Below are 26,103 nucleotides of genomic sequence, written 5' to 3' on the forward strand. Positions count from 1 at the left end.
ACTGCAGCTACAAAAGGGTGACCAAAATGGAGAAACTTGCATGAGAAAAGGCTACTTGGAGCTATTGGACTGGGGGGGGGGGCAAAGGGATAAGAGGGAGGTGCAAAAATTATGCATGGTGTTGAGAAGATTATTACACAGTGCATAGTTAAATTCTGGACGCTGTTACCATGAGAGATAGTAAAGGCTACCAACTTGGATGGCTTTAAAGGGAATTAAACTCATGGAGGATAAAGCCAGTAATGGATACTAACCAAGATGGCTGTACTACCAACGTATCAGAGATGGTGCATCTCAGCACCCCAGTTGCTAGGGGACAGGAGTGGGAGAGCATTGCTATACTCCAATCCCGCTTGTGGACATCCCATAGGCATGTGGTTGGCCCATGTAAGATCAGAATGTTGGACTATATAGACTTTTGGTCTAATCCAGCCGGGTACTTCTTACGTTGTTAAATGTAATATAAATTTATTGGCTGGGTCATGCGTGTTTTGAAGTTTATAATTAAATTCATAGGCAGCAGTGGGGAAATTTGCAACCATGTGACAAAAGAGGGTAAGGTAGATATTAAAACATTCAAAGTATGAGTACATTTTCAGTGCTGCTAGGAGCAAAACAAAAACAAAAAACAAACAAACCACCTCAAAATATTTTTCTTGCTCCCACTGCTTTTTCAGAAGTATAACAAGGAAACAAAAATTATAAGCAACTTAATTCTAATAACTCAATCTGAAACTCATTTATTTAGATTACATCTAATTAATTTCAGTGGAAATTATTCTCAGTTATGGCAGAATAACAGCCTGCTATAAGGCTCTTATAATTTATCCAGTAAAACAACAAGCTAGGCTCTTCCTAAAAAGTTATACTTCCTATTTACAAGTTACGACTTGTATTTGTATACTTCTTTATAAAACAGACCCAATCTTTTATCTTCTGGCTTCTATCTTGAGTTTTTAGTGCATACTGTACCTCTATTTGCAATTTGATTATCTCATCCTGTTTTTCTTTTTCTTGTGCTCTGAGTTGTTTAGTTAATTCTAAAATCTCCATATCTTTTTTCTCTATTAGTAGTTTGTGCTCTTTCTCCATGGCTTCAACTTGAACAAAATTAAAATAATGTAAAAATTCATTACATTTAATCAAATGGCTTTAAGGTGATGATAAGCTGTATGTTTGAAAATGTTGCTCAAAACATTTGCAAGAAAAGCAGGGATAATAAATAAGAAACTTTTTAATTTTAGATACAAAAAAAATCAACATGTAAACATTAAAAAAAACCTTGGAGGAGCAGATTCATCAAAGATGATGCTGGTTAATGCACAACAGTTTTAGGGGATCCAGATAAGCTCGAATTTATCCACCATAGTTAATTCCGAGACTACTGTTCATTAGTGAAAAAGAACTACCGTATGTAGTACCAAAAATTTTGCTTTAAAATATGAGAAATCTCAGCATCACTCACATATAGTGTACACAATTTATGCTTACATTTTTTATTCATGTCATAGTGCAGCTTCCATTGTTCAAGCTTGTGTTCCTCCTCCTTCTTTTCAATTTCTCTCATGAGTCTATCAACCATATTTTTATGTTCCTATAAATTGATTTAAGCAATCTTTTGAAACAAAACGCCAAATTCTCTAGGTAGTTTAAAATGACAATACAATTAAAATCATGAGACTATATAATGTAGCATAAAGCTTTCCAGCAGCAGAGATGATAAAACAATAAGCAACTGATCTGTCTAAACGGATTTCAGTTGCCACAAAATTCCCTGAATCCTCTTTTTGACATGTATTTGAACTACCAACACTCCTTTCGGAATTAACTTTGGAAGTAATGAATTCATTCAGAGACCAAAGAACCCAAGGTTTCAATTTATAGAACAGGAATAATGCAGCTAGTTTACAGCCATCACCTAGTTTACAGTGACAATCCTTTAAAGAAACCAGTCCTTTTTAGCTCAATAAGTCTTACTTTAAGAGCACATAAGATCACAACTTTAGCTGCAACAACTGGATTTAATTTAATTTAAATTAAGTTAAGTTGGAGGATGGATGGCGGCTAACAGATTGAGGTTGAATCCTGACAAGACCGAAGTACTGTTTTTGGGGGACAGGAGGCAGGCAGGTATGGAGGATTCCCTGGTCCTGAATGGGGTAACTGCCCCTGAAGGACCAGGTGCGCAGCCTGGGAGTCATTTTGGACTCACAGCTGTCCATGGAGGCACAGGTCAAATCTGTATCCAGGGCAGCTGTTTACCAGCTCCATCTGGTACGTAGGCTGAGACCCTATCTGCCTGCAGACTGTCTCGCCAGAGTGGTGCATGCTCTGGTTATCTCCCTCTTGGACTACTGCAATGCGCTCTACGTGGGGCTACCTTTGAAGGTGACCCGGAAACTACAACTAATTCAGAATGCGGCAGTTAGACTGGTGACTAGGAGCGGCCGCCGAGACCATATAACACCGGTCTTGAAAGACCTACATTGGCTCCCAGTACGTTTCCGAGCACAATTCAAAGTGTTGGTTCTGACCTTTAAAGCCCTAAACGGCCTCGGTCCAGTATATCTGAAGGAGCGTCTCCACCTCCATCGTTCTGCCCGGACACTGAGGTCCAGCTCCGAGGGCCTTCTGGCGGTTCCCTCACTGTGAGGCCAAGTTACAGGGAACCAGGCAGAGGGCCTTCTCGGTAGTGGCGCCCGCCCTGTGGAACGCCCTCCCATCAGATGTCAAAGCGATAAACAACTACCTGACATTCAGAAGACATCTGAAGGCAGCCCTGTTCAGGGAAGTTTTTAATATGTGACATTTTAGTGTATTTTTCATCTTTGTTGGAAGCCGCCCAGAGTGGCTGGGGAAACCCAGCCAGATGGGCGGGGTACAAATAATAAATTATTATTATTATTATTATTATTATTATTATTATTATTATTATTTAACCCCCAGATTATGGGGCCAATTCACACACCACAAAGCTTGTTTGCTTTCCCACTCCTTCGGAAAAAATAACTATACTTGCCCAATTATCAGTGCCTGTGGGATTTCAGAACAGGAGGAAGGCACACTATGGTCTCATTCACTATGGTTAATCCATCCATTGGCTAGAGGGCTGCTGGGAGATTGTTGGTTGGATTTGTATCTCCCAGGAATATCATGCCAAGGTGAAGACCAGCCTGGACCTATCCACTGGCCAGAGAGGAGTAGCCAAACAGGAGTTTACTATGTGCTCTCGGCTGGAAAAACACTTGATTCCAACTACCAGTTGCCTTCAAATTGCAGAAGTGAAGGAATCATAACAGCCCGAGGAAATGAGGCTGCTGGATCAGTTGCAGCACCTCTATCCAAGCAAGATCACCAGCAAGGGAAGATCTGTGGGATAACGAGCCTCATATAACCAGCATTCTTAAGTATAATTAATGCACGAAGGTGTTAATACCATAGAGTAAGTTGTCCCACCAGGCTTAGCTATGTCACTTCCCCTTACCTTGGGAGAATATAGGTAACCAAGCCTTTGTTCCACCCAATCTAACTGTGAACTTGATGTGTGAGGAACTCTGAGGTGGTTGCTCCAATTCAGCTGCATGGCTTTCACAAGCCTCTCTTGTGTTCCTTTACCAACCGTTTGGGAACTTCTACCATGTTTTAACTAAGCCATGTTTTACTGCCTGTGCAACTTTTCTGACTGATTGCAGCCTTACTCCAGTTGTCAGTGGAACATATTTACTTTGGCTGAACTTGTTTGCAGCTTACAACTTTAAATGAAACTTGAAAAAAGACTTAGAAAATGTAAAACTGCTATATGCCACATCAGACTACTAGACGAACTTCTTGGTCAGGTGTCTTTCCAAGCCCTTTTAATAGGGGATGAACCTGGGTTTGCATTCAAAGCATACCGTGTGACTGTGACTGTGGTCCTTCCTTTCCAAAATGAAGATTACACACTTGCAATTTATTGTTGCTATGCAGGATTATAAGGGACGCGGGTGGTGCTGTGGGTTAAACCACAGAGCCTAGGACTTGCCAATCAGAAGGTCAGCGGTTCGAATCCCCACGACGGGGTGAGCTCCCGTTGCTTGGTCCCTGCTCCTGCCAACCTAGCAGTTTGAAAGCACCTCAAAGTGCAAGAAGATAAACAGGTACTGCTCTGGCGGGAAGGTAAACAGCATTTCCGTGTGCTGCTCTGGTTCGCCAGAAGCGGCTTAGTCATGCTGGCCACATGACCCGGAAGCTGTACGTCGGCTCCCTTGGCCAATAAAGCGAGATGAGCGCCACAACCCCAGAGTCGGTCACAACTGGACCTAATGGTCAGGGGTCCCTTTACCTTTACCTTATGCAGGATTATACGTATTGAAAAGGTTGTGACTTCCACCATGATTGTATAATGCCACACGGAATGAAGAAGTTAATCTATTACCCTACTCTTTTGGATAGATACATGGGAACAAGTGTTTGCGATGTCAGAAGATGAGCCAGAAACAAATTAAGACCAAGTATTTGAAACCAACACTCTAATCTGCTTATTGTCAAGTAGCTCATAACAATGAAGATGACAATGCTGATATAAGGGGAAAAAATCAAAATGAAAAATTGTCAAAAGACAACTCCTCTGTCTAGAAAGTAGGTTGATTCTCCATACAGTCTTCCATAGAAAGAAACCTAAGGTTTTGAAGATGGATGCTCTCACCTGTTCTTGGGATTTTAGTTTCTCTTCTAAATTATGAGTTGTGTTCTTCAGTCTCTCACTTTCATCTGTGTAAGGGAATAGTTGACAGTCAGACTGTAAGAAAATTTTGTACATGTTCTGTACGAAGAAAGAAAGAAAGAAAGAAAGAAAGAAAGAAAGAAAGAAAGAAAGAAAGAAAAGAGGGAGGCATATATGGACTAAATAACAGCCCTTGACATCTTGAATGCTCACTAGAGCGTATATGCATGGGGCTTTAAAAAAGTTAAGATAACGTCCCCTTCTTATTCTATTGTTGGATGATCAATTTAGGAATTTTGTATGGTATATATTTTTTATTTTTTATTTGGCTTTTTATTGATTTTACCAGATTGCATTTTAGCTTGTTAAGTTGCTTTGAAGCTTTCTTTGATATAAAGCAACTAACAGACTGAATAACTAAATAAATGTCTATGCAAGTAAGCAAAAGAGGCAAGAAGTGGGAGAGTCAGGAACTTTATGAACTCCTTGTCATTTTCCATATCCTATGCACTCACCAGCATTGTACTGGATTATCTCCCCAACCACCCAGGTGACTATGCCATCAAAAAAATTGATAAAGACATGGAAATAACCTTGTGCAACATCTGCCAATGACACACAAGCAGAGGTTTTCAACCAAAGCAGCATCCTATGCCAGACACACAAGACTGAGCTGTATGCAACTTGTACTGAAGAAGATTAATAGAGATGCCTAAATGCAACTACTTTTGCTGATGCATATCTATATGCATACTGTAGTCAACCCTTGTTGGAAGCTCTATTCCAAATACTGTGTTCTAGTCCAAACAAGAGCAGTCTCTAAACACATTAAGAACAACATCAACAGTGCAGCTAGCTTTTATTTACCTCTCAAATTATACTGGTTTTCTATAGTTTGTTGGAGACCTTTAATCACATTTTGGAGTGTAGCACATTCTTTTAAGAAGAAAAAAAGAGAAATTGGTACACTTGAATTACTGCAATAATTTAATAATTATTAAACTGCACCATAACATTCAAAGTTATCTTAAGGCAAAGATAAAGGTACCCCTGACCATTGTCCAGTCACAGACAACTCTGGGGTTGTGGCCCTCAACTTGCTCTATAGGCCGAGGGAGCCGGTGTTTGCCCACAGACAGCTTCCGGGTCATGTGGCCAGCATGACTAAGCCACTTCTGGCGAACCACAGCAGCACACGGAAATGCCGTTTACCTTCCTGCCGGAGCGGTACCTATTTATCTACTTGCACTGGTATGCTTTCGAACTGCTAGGTTGGCAGGAGCAGGGACTGAACAAAAGGAGCTCACCCCGTTGTGAGGATTCAAACCACTGACCTTCCGATCGGCAAGCCCTAGGCTCAGTGGTTTAGACCACAGCACCACCCACAAAGTTATCTTAGTCATCAGCAATAAATACTTCCTTGTTCTGGTGTAATGAAGAAAAATTATACAGGATGCTGTCTTTCTAAATTATGCATCTTCTTTGTAGACATCATTGAAATTTTACAAGTTTGCCCGCTATTTAAGAATCAGCAGAATAATTGCATTTAAAGAGGTGTTCTCAAGTTTCATAGGGCTTCTTGCAGTTTCAAGAAGTGAACACAAGATGGACCTCTGGCATCCCCATATCGTTCATGCCTTCTATAATCTACTTATAAAAATACAAAGCACTGCTTTATATTGAGATGCATGTACAGAGGAACACCTCCACGTAGCATTATAGACTCATTCACTTTCATTTTCCCTTATTTGCCACATAACAATGTATGCGACAACTCATATTAAAGTGATATCTTTTCTGTACCTCATAGGAGAAGCTCCAGTGGCCCTGCTCTTCCTAATCCCCCCCCCCCCCGCAAAATTGTCTAGATGAGAACAGCCAATGCCTTTGCACCTGTTCTAGTTTCCAAACCATCTCCCAGATGGAACATATTGGAAAAACGCACCTTGGAGATTATTAATTGATTTTGATTCCTTGTTTTGACTTTTTTATTTTAAAAAAAGAGCACCCCATTGCAGGGGTGCCAACTTGCCCTCTGGATTGTGGGTGCTTGCCTCCACAATGCAGATGTGTGAAATCTCATGCACACGTCTGAGCGTAGTGCGTGTGATGTCACACACACTATGTGCAGACATGTGCGTGTGACATTACATGTCCGCATTGCAGTGGCTGGTGGCAGCGGCTCCTCTTCCTCCTCCTCTCCGCAGCCAGCGAGGCACCCTTTTCCAGGAGGAGGGACTCAGACACCGAGACAGACAGAGAGACCCTGCCTCAGCATCCCAGAACCCCTCCACCTGCCGGCTTTTCTCATTGACTTTGTGGGTGCCCGGCCCCCACAATTATGGCTGATGTAGTGCACACATGCATTACATTTAAAACATTCTGCCTTCATTGCTATTGTTTTATTAACACAGAGACTTAATGGATAAGAAATTTTTGTTGATTTTTAAAAAGATCAATTAATCATGTGATAGCATTACTTTAGGAAGACTATCCAACACTTTTGGATTTGGATTTGATATCCTGCTTTATCACTACCCGAAGGAGTCTCAAAGCGGCTAACATTCTCCTTTCCCTTCCTCCCCCACAACAAACACTCTGTGAGGTGAGTGGGGCTGAGAGACTTCACAGAAGTGTGACTGGCCCAAGGTCACCCAGCAGCTGCATGTGGAGGAGCGGAGACGCGAACCCGGTTCCCAAGATTACAAGTCTATCACTCTGAACCACTACACCACACTGGCTCTCAAAGTCATCTTGCTAATGTCTGCTTGGTCCCAGCTCCTGCCAACCCAGCAGTTTGAAAGCACATCAAAGTGCAAGTAGATAAATAAGTACCGCTCTGGCGGGAAGGTAAACGGCGTTTCTGTGCACTGCTCTGGTTTCGCCAGAAGCGGCTTAGTCATGCTGGCCACATGACCCGGAAAAAGGTTGGCTCCCTCAGCCAGTAAAGTGAGATGAGCGCCGCAAACCCAGAGTTGTTCGCAACTGGACTTAACTGTCAGGGGTCCTTTACCTTTATTGAGTTTTTATTTTTTCCATAACAATACAAGTAGAAAAAACAATAAAGTCAAAGGAAAACATGTCAGCATAGCATGCCAATTCACAATACCATTTTGCAAAATAAGGCACATATTTTGGTCTTAAATCTGGAATGCATCAAATGTAGTGCAACCAAGTCAGGAAGTACTGTTCCATAATCAGATACTTATCTTATGTTAATATCCTATTGCAAACTTTTTAAAAATGCTAGCTAGCCCTGGAACAAGGGCAGGCAAAGCCAAGGCAGAATTTGGAGGCTCATGGGCAAAGCTGGAGGATCAAGTGTATAATGGACAGAACTTTTTGAAATATGAAGCTTATTACCTAGGGACCCCTCAGACCTACAGCAGCCCTAATTTATGGAGAAGATTGCATTAATATCTGCATTGCTTGCTTCCATCACATTACAGTGGTACCTCAGGTTACATACGCTTCAGGTTACATACGCTTCAGGTTACAGACTCCACTAACCCAGAAATAGTGCTTCAGGTTAAGAACTTTGCTTCAGGATGAGAACAGCAATCGTGTTCCGGCGGCAGCAGGAGGCCCTATTAGCTAAAGTGGTGCTTCAGGTTAAGAACAGTTTCAGGTTAAGAACAGACCTCCAGAACGAATTAAGTACTTAACCTGAGGTACCACTGTATTTAATGGAGGACTCCAGTGACTTGCTAGTCCTTGTCTAAACCAGGAATGTAAAAAAACCCAGCCAATGCTTAATAAGTCAAAAGCTGTCATTGTGTTTTTATATCATTCCCTTTCTTCACAAGAAACGCCTTTGTATTAGCAGAAGTTGGAATGGTTGGTCAAATATATCATTTGCCATGTCAAAATATCTATGATTAAAGGCAGTTTTCCCCAGTCTGCTCTAGCATTTGAAGCATGCTTCATAGGCTGTAAATTGTTCCATGCCCACCCCCCCATTACAGTCCTTCTCAGCTCATCTGCAGATTTGCAGATCACTAAGATCAGACACACCAAAAGAACATTTATTTTACAAAAGATATAATCCAGACATAGCCCTTCACAGAAAAATATAATCGATTTTAGCATTCATCCTAAAATGCTTCACACTTTTAGTACTGTTTACATTGTGGAATGAATTCTTGCAGTAAAGACAGGCGACACATTATTCTTGTGATATATTACACAAGACCTGCTATTCTATGCACACTTAACTAGGAGGCACAAGTCCTATTTACTGGTAACTCACTGGGCTTACTTACAAGAAAACCTGCAAAAGATTGGACTGAAGAGCAGAACAAGAAAAAAATGCTCCTCGCAGGTTATCTACACATCATGAATGCATATGTTTGAGGTCATAAACTGCTTTTCAATAGAAAAGAGGCTTTATTCTTAGAAGAAACATCTCCACAACTGCTAAGTTACAGTTTTACTTCTATGGACTTTTTTTTTTAAACCTACCATAGTATATAAATTAATTTTCACCTTTGTTAATATTAAAACATCCTAGTGTTTCACCTAAGGATGCTAATAGACCTGGACAGCAATCAGTTTTCATATATCCAGATACGTAGAATCTATTTTTCTTCCTAGCAGACAACATGTTGCAGGTACCAACATGATACCTGCACAGCACTTTAAAGAGGCTCCTTTGAGTGTCAGCTGCCTCAGACCCTCCAGGTGTCCGCAATTTCCAGGGACCTCCCTGATTTAGATAAGCCATCCCAGTTTCTGATTTGATCCCGGAATGTCCCACTTTTCCTTAGGATGTCCCTATTTTCATTGGAGAAAAATTGGAGGGTATAGAGTTATCCAACCCCTGAGCCATCTGAAGGTAATCTTGTATAGGGAAGGTTTTTTTTTTTTAATGTTTAATGTTTTATTATGTTTTTATATATGTTGGAAGCTGCCCAGAGTGTCTGGGGCAATCAAGTAAGATGTGTGGGGTATAAATAGTAAAATTATCATTATGGAATGGGACGGCCCTATTTTCATTGGAGAAATGTTGGAGGGTCTGCTGCCTTCTCCCACATTCTATTTTAAGACTTTGACCAGATGCAGACTCACGGCATTATCATCAGCCACATCTTTTGCCCACCCCCCTTTTTTTACTGTCTAACCTGATAAAGTGTTCTGGAGAGCTTGGTTATCTTAATACACCTGATAAACTTTGAGAGATAACCAGGTTAGTCTGCTGCAGCAAAATCAACATAAAGCCATGTAGCACCGTGGAGGCTAACAAATTTATTATGGAATAAACTTTAATAGGCACAAGTCCACCTCATCAAATCTGTGGTTATAAAAACAATGTCAAGGAATGCTTACCTTCTTTAGCTGACTCTTCCTTCATTTGGCTTGCTGTCAGTAACTTGTTTGTTTCATCTAACTGAAGACTAAGAATATTATTTTTTCCATGAAGCCCTGATATTTTCTGTAAGAAAAGTTGAGAATTCAAAATTTAACAAATTGTCTAACATTACCCTCCCATCTTCACAGTCCCTCTAGGGCCTAGGCAATAAAGTCTAGCCATGTGCTGTTTAGGCAACAATTAATTAGAGACCTGAGAGCATTAACCACAAAAAGTTACCTCAGAGCAATTGTGGAAAGGTTTCATAGAGAACCTACAGCTGTGTTTTGGGTGATGTCTGAATTCATCTGCTGACTTTTGTACTTTACTCTTTTTTTAAGCTGTCTTTCATTTTGCAATTATTTCTTGTATTATTTATTTATTTCATTTACAAATCACTTCCCATGAGGCATCCTAAAGCGATTCACAATACATATATATACATAGGTGTATATGTATATGTGTGGTGTGGTATGTGTGTGTATAACAACCGCATAGGGGTCCTCTCATTTTGACTCAAGAAAATCACCATTTTAAAGTTCAAATCAGGAAAAATAAATACAGTAAATGGACAAAAGTACAAAGATTCACAAAATTTTTAGGGATATGTGTACCCCTGCGTTCCCCCAGAAAAAAGCACTCTCTCTGTGTGCGTACACATTGGCATAACAATTAAAGGATCTATACTCTTCTTACCTTTTCTATATTTAAAAAGCCCTCTAAAAGTGCATCAAGATTCACCACACTGATTTTCTTCATGACTGCTTAGCTGTTTCCTGTGTAATATACAGTGTATTTAAAGAGATGAAAACAACAACAGATAGCAAAAACTTCTGAGCAAACATTTACAGGATTGCATTTGCTGCATTTTAAGCCCTTCCTGGTTATGAACTCACTGGATGGCACAAGAACACAGGAAGCTGTCTTAGATCAAGTCAGACCATTGGTTCACCTATCTCAGTAATGTTTACTGTCTACCGTAGTTTACTGACTAGGGAGGGACATTGACAGCTCTGCCTGGAGAGGCCTGGGAAATTGAACCCGGGGCTTTCTGCATGCAAAGCAGATGTACTACCAGTGGCATAGCGTGGGCTGTCAGCACCCGGGGCAAGGCAAGTAATTTGCGCCCCCTAACCCGTGGATTTGCGCCCCCTAACCTGTGGATTTGCGCCCCCTAACCCTAACCCCCAGATGTTGCGCCTGGTGCGCCCGGCCCCCCTGCACCCCCCACGCTACGCCACTGTGTACTACTGAGCTACGTTCCCTCCCTTGTCAAATCACACTATTTTATATCAACTGTATCATACAACAGAGATGGGGAATCTCAGGTTTGGGGGCCAATTGGGGCTATTCAGGCCTCTCTGTTTGGCCGTTGGAACTCTCCCTAGCCCAGCTCTTCACTGGCCCTTCTTTACAAGCTCCTTAAGTGCTTTTGCCTGAGTGTCCTTGAACTCTGATAATGCTTCTTGCTTGCCAGGCTAGAGGCTAGAGAGGGGTTTGTGAGTGTGTGGAAACTAGCCTGTACAAAGGGAAAATTTATATTAAATGTTCTGCCCTCTGAACCCACTCATGACTGACATGTGGCCCTCTAAAGGTTGCCCAGATGTGGGTTCAGCCTCCACACTGAAGAAGATTCTCCACTCCATTCATACAATAATAATGATGTGCCCTAGCTAAAAAATAGGTGATGGCTTCATGATGATTTGAGAAGATATGATAGCCCTCTTCCAATATCTAAAGAGTTGTCACATGGAAGATAGAGCAAGCTTGTTTTCTCCTGCTCTGGAGGGTAGGACTCAAACCAGTGGCTTCAAGTTACAAGAAAGGAGATTCCAACCAAACACCAGGAAGAACTATCTGACGATAAGAACGGGGGGAAGGGAACAAACAGCTCCTCAAGTTTGCTTTCTGCGAGGCCCATCTCTGAGTGAGGTTGTTAGGATGCCGCAGAAGTTGATTCCCCAAATCCGGGAAATGCTTTACTTATTAACATTTTCCTGCACCTTATAAATTATGTTCAGAGAGGCCAGAAGTACTTAACAGCCCCTTTATAACATTGGTGACCCTGTAAAATGGTGGGGGCTGCCTTCTGGGATCCCTAAACTCTGCTAAGCCCAGTGTGATTCAGAGCGCTCCCCCTCACAATGACCACTGATTCCCAGTTCAACCATAGTGTAAGATTTGTTTTGATTCCCTGCCCCTTTTCTGGATGCAGATCTCCACTCCCTGCTTCTTGCCTGGCGGGGTATGTGTGTGACATTTTGTAGTTCACCTCAGGTACCAAAATGTCTTGGGCCAGCCCTGACAGCAGGGTTTTCTGGAGTATGAAAAGTATAAAGTGCTATAATCTATAGTAGCAAAAACAAGGCAGAGCCCTGTGATTTGTTATTTATTGTGGCATCCAGCTTTCATGGCCAAAAATAATATTGATACACCGCAACAAGTGTATTATTCTTTACGGGAACCAGAGACTGTGATTCTTTTGCAGAATCTTGTTATTTACTATTATATTTTTCTACATGGCATTGCAGTTTACAAAACACCCTGTAATTCTCGTCTCACTTAAATGCCTTGTTATCTTCATGGCGGCAGCAAACACTTCAGCACCAGCCAAAGCTGCCCCAAGGGAAGCCAAATATATTCCCTGACAGGCTGATCGCTAGCATTTGTAGATTTTCTTCTTGAAATTTTTGTCCAAATGCATAAGGCATTTCTTTCTGGAATGAACTATCCCTCCAGAGCAAGGTTACTGGACCAGTTTTATATACTCAAAATCCTAAATAGGAACAAAACAAATAAGCAAAACCTTCCTCACTGGTCAATCACTAGGAATGCCTGTTCATCCTCCCACTAAATGCATGGCTCAGTTAGGAACAATAAGATGGGTGCATTATTTTTATGAGAAAGGATCATCATGCATTGTTAGTGAGGCTGACAAATTTTGAACTGGTTCTTTTAGAAACAGGTTGTTTGGACTTGCTTGTGTCAATGAGCTGGTGATCATGTTTAGCCATAGTCAGCCAGAAAGTTCAGTGGGTGACCTTAGCCTAATCTCTATTTTCTTAACCTACCTCACAAAGTTGTGAGGTAAGAACCATGTAAGAACTTGAGTTGTGTTTTTTTTTGGGGGGGGGGGGGTTGAGGAAAGGTGGTAGCTGCATAAAAAAGAAAGGAAGAAATGGATGCTTTGCCACCACCTTATTTCTATATATCGAAAGTATTTTAAAAGGCAGAAGAGCATGCTGGCCTGGTGTTTTCCTGCTCAGCTGGCAATATTCAAAAGGATATACTCATTCAGATTACATTTCAGAGTCAGTGAATGTGTTAGTATTGAGTGACAAATTTTATAGGGAACAGGGAGGGTACGCATTGACTGAGGACTCAGAGACACAAGTTTGAGGGGAGGTTGGTGTTTGGGCCATGAGGAACTTTGGCATCCTGAAGTGACTTGTCAAAATTGGAAGCAGAGTTGGTTCGAAAACTAGGGCAAAACTAAGCCGCTACCTATAATTATTATTATTATTATTATTATTTCTGAGACAGGTTCCCCTTTACAAAGAGAATTCCCACAAAACTGCTTCTGAGAACGTTTCCCTCAGAGTGACAGTTGCTTCCCTCTCAACAGAAAACCCACATATTTTGCTGCCCAGAAAAGGCGGGAAAAGTCTCTGCCTCAGGAACCAATGGATGGAGCAAACCACTCAAGGCTTAAATGGAACGAGAGGGGTGTTTCCCCTGTGCTAGCCTGATAATAGGTTCATCCACACATTCCAAGTGGTTAGGGAAGGAATATGGATGCCCCCCGCCTCGGTTTTGAGCTGCGCCCGAAAGAAACTTACCTGCACCTTTCTAGAAGAGAGCTGCCTGCACACCATACATTTAAAGCACATGCTGTTCCTAAGAATTCTGGGAACTGTAGTTTGTCCCTCATAGAGCTATAGTTCCCAGCACCCAGTTCCCATGATAGTTTTTTGTTGTTGTTGTTCAGAACCCATTTCTTTGCATAGATCTTGTTTTTAAGACAATACTGGTTCGGATAAAATTAATAACGTTAATTTTCACACATATTTCTAGAACGGAACGCAGGACTTTGCGCACATGTTTGGAAGCTAGCACTTCTCCTTGGAGAAAGTGATTTATCAAAGCTGCATTTGAAAGGCAACCCTTAAAGTAAGGTTTTGAAAAGGTCGAGGGGTGCACTGGCACTGCAAAGGATTGGATCCTCCCTCTGAACAGCTGTTAAGAAAGAGAATCTAATCTTGTGTGGCACCACTTGCTGTTCCTTTGCAAGCAGCTTCCTTACTGGCAACAGAAGCCTTGTTTTCTAAAACGGTCAATAATGTCATTTTATAATTGAGTTTGTATATGCATGTTCACAAGCGGCAAACTCCACAACCCCAACAGTTTGTTTTTCCAAGCTCAGGCAACACTAATTATGCTCATTAGAACACCTGCTTGCAAGCTTAAGCAAGTGACTGCATATTTTAATGTTTGCAAATGCTAAATGGCACCTTTCAAGGTTGCTTAATTGAACAAATTGAAGGGAACCAGCTTAATTGTTGCTAGCCAGAGATTCTAGGGACAAAAAAGCAAAGAAAAAAGCAAACACATTTGTTATTCTGCTTGTGTTGTGGACATAACTTTATTTTGGCCTTTGTTGTCAGAAACTGTTAGCCAATGACCCTGTAAAATAGCAGGCCAAGTAATTGGGAGTTAAGTCCAGCAGTGGGAAGGCTTCCAGGATGCTGTTTAGAGCACACCATCAAACTAGTATATCACATATAAAATTAAAGGAACGTTTAACCACCCTCTTCTCATACAAAAGATCACTGACCATAGGGAGGCTCAGATGACCCTCATAGATGGGGAAGCCTGTGTGATAAGTCTTCTAGATTTAGGGTGGCCAGTTAGACACTGTCCCCAAAGAAACTTTGCATCTCCCCCCGAAATGCCATCCAATTTTTATATGGTGATTTACATGCAAAGACACAAATCTGTAAATAATTAATTTAAATAGAAATTCAACACATCTCACAACTTGTGTCTTAGCTCAGTCTGCTAGCCAGGTGCTACTCAGTGTTGATGGGCACCTTGAAGACCCCTCCTGCTCATTCCTTTTATGGTTCCTTATCTTTAAACCATAGACCCCTTCACTGACAGCCCTTCAGTATGGAATACTGTTCTCTGTAAAGCAAGGCTGTGTAATACACATTTTATTCTAGAATCAATGTAGCCTGATTGTCCCCCTGCCCTGTACAGTCCATACACAAATTCTATTGCATATTTTTCGCTCCTTCTGGAGAAACTGGTTTCTTTCTGAAAAACAATGGTTTGTTGCAGATTGATTCTGCATTACTTGCAATGTGTCCATCTGAAGACAGATGCAGGCCTGTCCAATGATGTTGTGAGTGGGCATATGCTTCCTTCTTCACTCAGCTGGGGCATGTGCAGGAACAGACGTGGTTGATAAGCTAATCAAGGCGGAAAGTTTCAAACGGTATCAAGTAACAACATTCACTCTTGTTGACAGCAGGATCTAGAACAAATCTAGATCAAAAGCCGCGTTTTGAGGACGAATTATCATGGATTGAGAAAAACTACAGTTGTGTACTACATTAGTCTGTACACAGCCTGAGACCCATGACTACCCTATTCAGATGACAGAAAGCACCCATATGCTTTTGGCAGGCTTCCCTGTTTGCAAACATCGCTCCATCATGTGGGCAGCTGAGGGGCAGAGACACTGCAGATGTGACATGACCCTGCTCTATGTCCCCGTCTCCCCTCCCCCCCCGATTGTTTATCTCCATACAATCATTTATCGGGGATGCTTGAAGGAGGGTTCTCTTGACTTCAAGGCAAGTAATAGTGCCACTGTATTCTGCTCTGGTCAGACCTCACCTGGAGTACTGTGTCCAGTTCTGGGCACCACGGTTCAAGAAGGACACTGACAAACTGGAACGTGTCCAGAGGAGGGCAACCAAAGGAGGAGGTTAAGGGGTGATATGATAGCCATGTTCAAATATAGAAAAGGATGTCACATAGAGGAGGGAGAAAGGCTGTTTTCTGCTGCTCCAGAGAAGCGGACACAGAGCAATGGATCCAAACTACAAGAAAGAAGATTCCACCTAAACTTCCTGACAGTAAGCGCTGTTCGACAGTGGAATTTGCTGCCAAGGAGTGTGGTGGAGTCTCCTTCTTTGGAGGTCTTTAAGCAGAGGCTTGACAACCATATGTCAGGAGTGCTCTGATGGTGTTTCCTGCTTGGCAGGGGGTTGGACTCGATGGCCCTTGTGGTCTCTTCCAACTTTATGATTCTATGATTCTATGACTTTTAGAACAGTAAGAGTCAATGAATACCATGTACAGCAGAAAGGATAGAGCCTACAGCAATGTGTTGCCCAGGGGTACCTGAGGGGGGTGTTTTCAGGTGACCCCTCCCCACAGGTTGAAATAATGCACCAGGAGGGTTGTGAGCCTTGTGCACTGCAGTGGCCAGTATATGGTTTAAATATATGGTAGTGCATGCATGTTGACCTGTTCCATGCAAGAGGGGGAGCTGATTGTGGCAGGATTCCCCCCTCCCCACCTCCTTGCATGTAGAGCTCTATGCCCTTACATCAACACCTCTGTCTTCACTCACACTAGCCAAATGTATGGATTATGATGGTGGGGGTGCATAGCTGTTGTGCATCTTGGCAGGAGAGGCAGGAAGAGCCTGCAGGGTCCCGTGAACCCCTCACATGTTTGCTCATTGTGCGCGCTAGCGTGTGTGCTTCACCACTGTGACTCACACATGGACACAAGGGAGATGATGTGCTCCTCAGAGGGTGGCCAGTAAGTACGCTGTTGCAGTAAAAATGAAACTTTGAGAAATGCAAGAACAAAGTGTGCTTTCAGTGTCAAGTCAGGAGGGGGAGAAAAACCCTCCTCCTTCTGTGCAACATTTGGAAATGCTGGCATTGCGTAGGCTGTGTCCTCCTGAACTCTACTTTGTTTTTTAAGCAAAATCCTTAAGTTACTTGTAGACGTGTAGGCAAAGGAGCACCCAACACACTAAGAGTGTATTGAAAGTTTCAGCTGCCTTGGGATCGCAGTGGTAAAAGGAAGCTTAACTCTTTCTCTCCCTGCCAGAGTCCCAACAACAACAAAATCCTCTCCAAAGCTGCTATTTGCATATCAAGGGCAGCTCTCATAGGTACCAATGGAGACTTCCCATTAAATACACGTACAGTGGTACCTCTAGTTACATACTTAATTCATTACGGAGGTCCATTCTTAACCTGAAACTGTTCTTAACCTGAAGCACCACTTTAGCTAATGGGGCCTCCCGTTGCTGCAAAGCTGTCAGAGCACGATTTCTGTTCTCATCCTGAAGCAAAGTTCTTAACCTGTGGTGCTCTTTCTGGGTTAGCGGAATCTGTAACCTGAAGCATATGTAACTTGAAGCGTATGTAACCTGAGGTACCAGGTTTAGGAGGGGCAATTTTTTTGATACTGTGGCAGAGAGTGACAAAGTAAAATCCTTGCTTAGGTTTTCCCAAGACTATTTAAATTGTTTTAAAAGTGCATAGTCATTGGCTTGCAACTAGTTTGGCCCTTAAATGTCTCCAATGAAGTTTCACTGGCTGAGGCTGCAGTTTCCCCGGGGATGAGAGTGGAGGGCTGGAGTGGGACAGCGTGCATCTCTTCTCCACAACTTTTCAAAGTAGGCGGAAGAGATTGTGCCACTTGAATTTTCTCAGATCGTTGCTGTCAGTCATGCCCTCTCTAAGCCCCACTTACATACGTGAGGATTACAGGACAGGAATGACACCTGTGGCATTGTGATGGTCAAAGAATAAAATATTAAATGTGTTTTCACCCTCTGCAAAGTTTGTGCAATAAAATATGCAATGATGTCATAATGGATTGAAGAAAATAAATTTATTGAAATAAGGAACACTGACAGAAGGCAAGTTAAATATAAACAGAAGGACACAAATCTTTATACTGGGGTATAATGGCTTGTGTAACCAGCAGAGTACCAAAATGACATTCTGAGATTGATTGAGGTATTTAACTAGTTTTTGGTGATAGAAACACTCTTGTCAATAAGACTTGCTTGCCCCCAAGAGAGACTCACATAGCTTCAATGGCATTAGGGCCTAGAACTAAAGAAGGCAGCTGTTAGAAAAATTTAACAGCAAATTAGCAGAGTATCTAATAAACATCAGCTTAAAAGTACGAGCCAAATGCAGAATTTCCCAGTTTCAAACATTTGGAAGGCAACACACCCTTGCTCTTATTTGTGGCTTAAAATATTTATATTTGTTAAAATAGCAAGTACATAAAAAACAATGTTGACTTCTGAAGCAAATTATGATTTGTTCCTGCAGAGCCTCCCCCTCGAATTTGCTTTGCTTCTCAAACTTGCTTACATGATCCAAGATGCTTGGATTTTAAAATTCACAACTGTGGTCTATAATAAAACTCAGTATTTTGTTTTCATTTACACATGGTTTCAGGCCACGTACTGCAGCTTGCTGTGATCAGCTTTCACAGAGCTCTACTCACCTGAGACAAAGGCTGTTACTGTTGACCCGGTCCTTTGGATAATATAATGTATAATCACAGCCTGGAAGGCAACCAGATGATATGAGAAAGGGATACTTCTGGTTTACCCCATCTGCTACCTCCAGCTAATATCCCCTCCTCTTCCCCATCTCAACTGCTAAAGGAGACTAGTAAGAAAGCTACCAGGGACGCGGGTGGCACTGTGGGTTAAAGAAGGTTGGCGGTTCAAATCCCCGCGACAGGGTGAGCTCCTGTTGCTCGGTCCCTGCTCCTGCCAACCTAGCAGTTTGAAAGCACGTCAAAGTGCAAGTAGATAAATGGCTACCACTCTGGCAGGAAGGTAAATGGTGTTTCCGTGCGCTGCTCTGGATCGCCAGAAGCAGCTTAGTCATGCTGGCCACATGATCCAGAAGCTGTCTGTGGACAAACGCCAGCTCCCTCGGCCAATAAAGCGAGATGAGCACAGCAACCCCAGAGTCGTCCGCAACTGGACCTAATGGTCAGGGGTCCCTTTACCTTTACCTTTAAGAAAGCTACTAATAACATAAGATCCAGCAGCATCTCCTCTTTCCTGCTCAGGATGACTTCATGGCTTTACTTGACAACTTGGGACAGAGCTTTAGAAACCCTAAATCAACAAGGAGCCACACGTAACCACGCTGCTACTGCTTCAGTGTGATCCTAAGCAAGTTTATTCAGAAGCAAGTCCCACGGAGTTCTGTGGGGCCAGTGCTGCAATCGTGAAATACATTTTAATGCATCAAACACAGTGGGACATGATTCACCCATGAGAGTCCTGCTTATTTCCTCCACTCGGCTGCGAATTAGTGTGGAGATGGCAATGCAACAGCCAGCAACCGTTTTATTGGTTGAATGTGCGACCTGTGGTCAAGGAACAGCAGTAGCAGGCTCTTGAGTTCTGCCTAGTTCACAGCAATGTTTCGGTATGGTACGGATTTGTACCCACAGCTCAGTGGCAGAAGGCTCCAGGTTTGATCTCTCTCATCTCCACTTTTTAAAAGAAACAATTAGGTAGTAGGTTATGCTAAAGTTCTTTGCCTAAACTCCCGGAGAGCTGCTGCTACTCAAGTGTAGGCAATATTGAACTAGATGCATCCAGGATGTGGGCTCAGTTAAGGCAGATTTGTATGATTCCCCTGGCTTGAAGTGGGCCCTGCGTCCTGCACCCCACAGCTCAGAACACTGGACTCCAGAAATTCTGAGTTGGAGACGCTTTGGGTCTAAAAACAGCTGCATATAAGGGCAGCATGGAGAAAGTAAGCCTGGGGTGGGGGGCGTGTTTGCAGGGTCTTTGAATTTAGCCCCCGATTATGTAAACAAAATTTGAGATTGAAGTATGTTAAGGCGTACCTTGAGAGAGAAAAACACAGGTAAATTGTAAATGAGGCGTAAGCAACGCGACTTCTTTAAAGCCTCTGAACAACTGACGTGCAGAATATGCCAAACACAAACACACAAACAAACTACACTGTTAACAATACTGTACTGAGTTCTGTAGCTTCATCTGATTTGGAGTCTGAGCTTTACAAACAGCCTGGAGCCCCCTGCTCAGCCTCCACTGAGAATATTAGCGCTGAGAGGTCCTCAACAGTTTTTTGAGGAAAGGACTTCAGGATATGTTGTGAAGCATAGTGTTGTCAAGTCACTGGCGCTTATTCGCCAGTGTGTTTTTCTAAACGTCCCATAAAAGTGGATAGTGTTCTTGAAAGGCCCTGAAAAATCCAAACCCATTGTAGTTTTTACTGCTATACAAACTGTGTTATGTCTTGTTACAACAACAGACTCTTGTGACAGATCTTGTATGGTTTGTACATGTTCTGATTTGCTACATGTAAAATACAGAAGCATGAATAGCACTTTTAAGAAACGAATAGGCCTCAACAAACTAGTGTAGCAACTAGTTCTCTATAGCTTTTGTGGAGGTATAAAAACGTTCTGTAAAAAATAATATTCTCCTTATATTCTTTTCTTCTTTTAAAGTTGCTACAATGATTGCAGCAGATACATTCCATAGACGGATCATTATAATTAAACTACAGTGTGCAGTGTAAATATAAAATATCCATGCCTGCTTGTCTAAAGTATTAAAATATGTATATTTATATAAATCAAAATAAATGTATTATTTAGCCCAACAATTCCCCCCCTGTCCTTCCCAGTATTTCATTCTTCAATTCCCAGTATCAACATCTCTGCATATGGTAGAATTTTAACATGAACTTGCTCAAACTGCAGAAAACGCCTGACATTAGCTTTTCGAATAAAGATGATTTACGTAACGTTACAATGCCGTCCAATGCATTAAGAATGACCCCAAATCAACACCTACAAATAACAAAAGACACTCACTGCTACTGAACCAACCCCACCGACGTTTCATAAGACAATATGTACAAGACACGACAGCAATACTGTGATTGATTCAACATCTCAGGTAAACGGAGAAGGGACTGCATTAGCCGACACCCCTCTGAAAATACTGAACGCGTTTGTTTTGGTTGAAGCATACACACTCCCCAAGCCAACTCCATGCCATTGAAATATATACACTCCCCAGTTCAAAGAATCTAGGCCTCCAATGTGAACACGTAGCTCCACACCAAAGTGGGCATTGAAACCCCTGCTCACAGGGAGCTCTGCATGTGTTTCAGAGCCTCACAGAGGCATGGACTGAGGAGTGGGGAAGGCGTGGGGGGATGGCGCCACTTCCTATTCAGTCCAAGGAAAACTAGGGCAGCATTTTGTTTAGTTGGTCTGTGCTCACGTAACCACAGGACGCGATGAATTCCTTGTCTGGCACTGGGAGAGCGGTGGCGTTGAGCACAAGGCCTTGCGGAGATTGCACTACATGGATGGAGGTATAGTCTGCCACAAGCACCTCGGCACTTCCTGGCTCTTCCTGAATTGCTGCCCTCGCAGGATTCACAGCTGTAGGGGTAAGGCTCTCGGCAGTGAAGTAAGCGTTTTCAGGAAAGCTCTGGTCTTGAACTTCTGGCTCGGCTTCTTTGTGAAGTGTAGGGGGGACGCATTTTTTCACATCCAGCTCACAGAAATAGGCACTGTCCAGGTCGAAGCTGGGTTGGCACTGGGCAACTGGTTCTTTCGGAGTCTCGCTCGGATCTCTCCCCATCTTAACCTTTTGCCCCGGGGAAAGCACAACCCTCCCTCCCGGAGTAATGTCGCTGACCAGCGTGTAAAAGTCAATGTTGGCCATTGAATTCTGGTTGCTCAGCTGGGTCTTGACAGGCAGGCTGGTCGTCTCGATAGTGTCAGCCTCAGAAACATGGGCTTTGGGCTGCTCGTTTTCGCCTGGGTGATCAAGCACCCCCTCAAGACCTGACGCTGGCTTCTCGTCTTTCTGGTCAAAGCCCAAGAGATCCTCCTCTTTGTGGTTTGCCTTCTTGGACTGGTCGATGTCTGAGGTTCCATCGCAGGTGTCGCTAGCACTGAAGTCGGTCTCTGGGATATCCGGCTCACAGCAGCTGGCTCTCCCAGAATCGTCATCCCTTACGCCCAGGCAGCCTTGAGACTTCAAGCGGTCGTCGCTGAGGAGCCTGTCAGTATCCAATCCTTCAGTCCTCTCTTCTGCCTCGTCTATATCCAGCTCAATGAATTCCACCCAAGAGTCATCTCCGTACAGTGGTGGCATGCAGCTACCATGACTGGCTAAGATGGAGTTGACTTCATCAAGTTTTCCTTTCTATAGAGCCAATTAAAAAAAATAAAATGACAAATTGCAAGAGAGGAGCAACAGTTATCTGAATGATTAAATATGCCAGTATTATATGTGTTCAATAGAAAGGCCAGCTGAAGTCCCGGACTCATAGCTGTCAACTTCTCCCTTTTCTTGCGAGGAATCCTATTCGGAATAAGGGAAATTCCCTTTTAAAAAGGGAAACGTTGACAGCTCTGTCCGAACTGTGTGTTAGAGCACACTATATGGCTGGGAGAGTACTGCTAGTGTGCCGTGAAAAAGAGATCAGGTTCATAATTGAAGGCTCCTGTGTGCCATTGCCCTAGACCAGGGATGGCCAAACTTGGCCCTCTAGCTGTTTTGGGACTACACCTCCCATCATCCCTAGCTAACAGGACCAGTGGTCAGGGATGATGGGAATTGTAGTCTCAAAACAGCTGGAGGGCCAAGTTTGGCCATCACTGCCCTAGACAACTGGTTCCCAAACTTTTCCTCACATCAAATTGCTTAGGGTCTTGGTGGACCATTGTTCTGCCTGTTGTAGCAACTGTAATGTGCTGTGCCATATGCTGTATGATTTGTAATTATGACTTCATTTCTTCTTTTAAATCTTATATGCTAAATTTTATTGTATTGCTATTTGACTTCCATAGTATTCATAGTATTCTCCCTACAGCACTGGTGCTTGTGCCAAGAGTGGAAGACATGATCTCACAATCCTCAAGAAAGCCTTCACACAACCAAATTTCCTAGGTAGTACACCATTTTAGACTGTTTAGTGTCACTATAGTCAGTTACTCTGATCATTCTGAACATTCTTCCATAGCGTCCCCACAACAAATTACCTTAAAGAGGTCTGGATCGATTCCTTTAATTTTGGGAACTGGAACAGGAGGAAGAATCAGTATCTTTAACCTTGAAAAGAAATAGCAACTTTTAATGCAAAGAAACCTTTTGTGGCTACAGAAGAAACACAAAAAAGCATATCATGAATAATAAAAACAAATATGTGTGTTTTGGTAACATGTTATTGAATACTTGGGTAGCATTTGCACAAACCTGACAATATTCCAAACTGGGGTTTGAAGTACATTTTTACTTCTTCTGTAGGAGCTTTTCTGCAAGTTATACAGAATTCTGAAGTTGCAGAATTCTGGACTGCGCCACTTCGGTCTGTCGATAGGGGGCTATATTTTTGGCCTTTCCCTTGAGTAAAACGATCCCTGCATTTGGTGGGAGCATCTAATAGGGAAGGATTTTGGAATACGGTTGCTGATTACTGCCAGGAATTTTTCCACATTAGACCAGAATTAAGTCCCCAGAACCATGCTTCTTTATTTTATTTCTTACATTTATATTCCACTTTTCCTCTGCCTTGAGAAAAAACAAAACCAACAACCAAGGAGTGTATACATTTTAGCAAATAAGCAAGCAAACAAAATGGTACTATGGTTTCCTGTGTGGAAGCCCCTTAAATTTCTGATCAAATTCCAATCAAGTACAGATGTGTGCGCACATCTGTCTGTGTATCTAGTGAGCAAGTCGTCCCGTAAGCATGGTATGCTAAGAATTGTAATCAATTCATTTATTTATTCCTTTAGCGATCTTGTTGCATTTTTGTAAGTGTGTGCATGCACATGTTTTGTTGTTTGCATTCTAAACTGTATTTCAAAATAAAGCACCCTTCATGTGTAAAGGAAAAAGGCTCAGTGTAGTCCTCTTGGTGATATACTGTTTACTAAAGCAAGGGGCCTTAAGTGGGAAAGCATTCAAAATTATTATGGAACCCCTCACTCCCAGTTTGAAATGATACAGCCCTTTCATTTTGCATAACTTGAGAATGAATGGCGGCAAGATTCTTGTCTTGAAACTGGGAGACTGAAATAATAAATGCCACATCTAGCAACATTTTAGGAAAACAATGTGCATTTGGGTATGTGGCCAGGATGGGATTACTCAATATTGTGCAGAGTGCCTTTCTTACGAAAGTCGAAAGACATGTTGGAGAGAAATGGAAAGGAGGTCATAGAGTCCTATAAATAAAGGGTTGATTGCAGTTGAGGATATAATTCTTTTCACTAGTGACATTGGCCTTCAGTGAAAGCCAGCAAAAAAGGGGCATGCACAAATCATTGGGAATTAAGTCAGCATGAATTCTGGTCTTTAGCAAAGGGTGATTTGCAGCATATGAGAATTTCAAAAGCCATCTTTAGTACTTTCTGAATCAAGTAACTGATGTCAAATACAAGGATGGGTGAATTTCCTTCTCTTGTTTTTGTTCTGTTTTGAACATCTGTTTACTATATATAACCAACGGGGATAAAATCCTCACTGGGAGGTTAAATATGGAGGCCCTTGGAAGTTCCTCTTATTTCTATGATTCATCCACTCAGTCACCTGGCAACATGTATGGGTAACACAGCTATCACAGATGTAACACCACAGACAGATTTATTGCCCGATAACCCTCAGATATAAATACTCTGTCATCGAGTAACAGTTCCTTTGTACAGATGAGAAACTGAGGATGAGTTGCCAGGATGACACACTAAGTTCATGGCTAAGCAGGGATTTAAAGTCTGGCCAATGTAGTCCCTTCCAGATGTTGTTGGATCCCAATTCCCATAGATCCTAGCTGGCATGGCCAATGGTCAGGGATTATGGGAGTTGTAGTCCAGCAAGATCTGGAGGGCGCCATGTTGGCTGCCTCTGCTCTAGGGCAAGAACCATGGCAATAGTTGGGCTCCCAACCCTGCAATAAACTTGACTAAAGACCAATTCACACTATCAACTAGGCACAGTAAGTAGGCAGGTTGGGTGGAGAATGTGGGTTGCATTAAGCATAGGCAGAAGCTACAAGGCAATTGCCTCTACACACTACTAGCCCTGAGTGCAATCCACCTTACAAATACTTCTGGTCCTTCAGCTTTTGACAGCTTTCCAGTAGCATGGGAAATGTGTGTTGAGTTACAAACTGTAGGGTGAAGCAATTGCACATCATCTTTGCCACTCAACCCATGAGCTGTTCAATTTCCTCCCCCAGAGTTAGCTCTACGTGCTAGCAGATCCTGCAAACAGCCTCATATTCTGCTTTTTAAGAAGCCTGTATTAACAGTGCAGACAGAACACTGCAAGAATTGATCAATTAGATGAGTGGACCAAAGCCTTAACTGATAATTCTTTCCCAACTCTTTTAAGTGATGGGATCAAATCTAAATTTGGACAGCTCATGGGCTGAGTGGTGAAGGTGATCAGTGAGGTGCTAGGATTGTCAAAGGCTCACATTTATAATTTAAGGCTGTTTTGGTACTGGTGTGTTATTGTAACAAGGAATAAGAAAGAAAGAAAGCATCAGAGAGATGGCCTTCTTTCTGACACTTCAGTGGTATCTTTTGATCATGGACAACTGTGAAAGAGGTTATCTTCCTTCAGTATTTCACAGAAGCACTGATATTTAGATATGGATGCATGCAAATGGATGTGAATGCAAATCAATAAAATAATCGGAGGAAAGACATTTAATTATTCAATTACAATTCCAAAATCAGTTGACTGGCCTCGTAAAAAAAGGAGACCTGTGCAATGGTCACATTCACTTTTTCATATAATGCCTCTGCAGTGAAAGCCCAAAGCACATGTCAATGTTAAATGCATTTAGCATGCAGCTTTTAGAAATTGCAAATACCATCTAGTGTTGTGTGTGTGTGTGACAATCATGCAGATCAGAGCTTAATGTACCATAGTGTGTCTAATGATTTTGGTTTTCCCCACCCCCTCCATCTC

The 26,103-nt window shown here is 42.4% G+C and overlaps 2 protein-coding genes across 6 annotated transcripts in view; both read right to left on the bottom strand.

Moving 5' to 3' along the window:
* The window catches only part of CCDC152 (coiled-coil domain containing 152), a 30,787-nt gene extending 17,588 nt beyond the window's left edge, over positions 1-13,199 (bottom strand). The window contains exons 1-7 of the mRNA XM_083403200.1: positions 11,298-13,199; positions 10,746-11,120; positions 10,028-10,133; positions 5,570-5,638; positions 4,685-4,749; positions 1,492-1,594; positions 973-1,100 (exon numbers count right to left, since the gene is read on the bottom strand). Coding sequence (XP_083259326.1) covers positions 973-1,100; positions 1,492-1,594; positions 4,685-4,749; positions 5,570-5,638; positions 10,028-10,133; positions 10,746-10,808 — 534 coding nt within the window. The 5' untranslated portion in view covers positions 10,809-11,120; positions 11,298-13,199. The remainder of the gene's footprint in view (positions 1-972; positions 1,101-1,491; positions 1,595-4,684; positions 4,750-5,569; positions 5,639-10,027; positions 10,134-10,745; positions 11,121-11,297) is intronic.
* A 4,757-nt stretch (positions 13,200-17,956) lies between these two features.
* Positions 17,957-26,103, bottom strand: part of GHR (growth hormone receptor) — a 105,140-nt gene continuing 96,993 nt past the window's right edge. For 4 of the 5 annotated variants that reach the window (XM_083402905.1, XM_083402903.1, XM_083402906.1 and 1 more), the window contains exons 8-9: positions 23,166-23,235; positions 17,957-22,326 (exon numbers count right to left, since the gene is read on the bottom strand). In XM_083402905.1, coding sequence (XP_083259031.1) covers positions 21,355-22,326; positions 23,166-23,235 — 1,042 coding nt within the window. In that variant the 3' untranslated portion in view covers positions 17,957-21,354. The remainder of the gene's footprint in view (positions 22,327-23,165; positions 23,236-26,103) is intronic. The other variant, XR_014502790.1, reaches the window with a different exon arrangement.

The sequence above is a fragment of the Podarcis tiliguerta genome (genome assembly GCF_965153285.1).
Source record: "Podarcis tiliguerta genome assembly, chromosome: 11".
Classification (NCBI taxonomy): domain Eukaryota; kingdom Metazoa; phylum Chordata; class Lepidosauria; order Squamata; family Lacertidae; genus Podarcis; species Podarcis tiliguerta.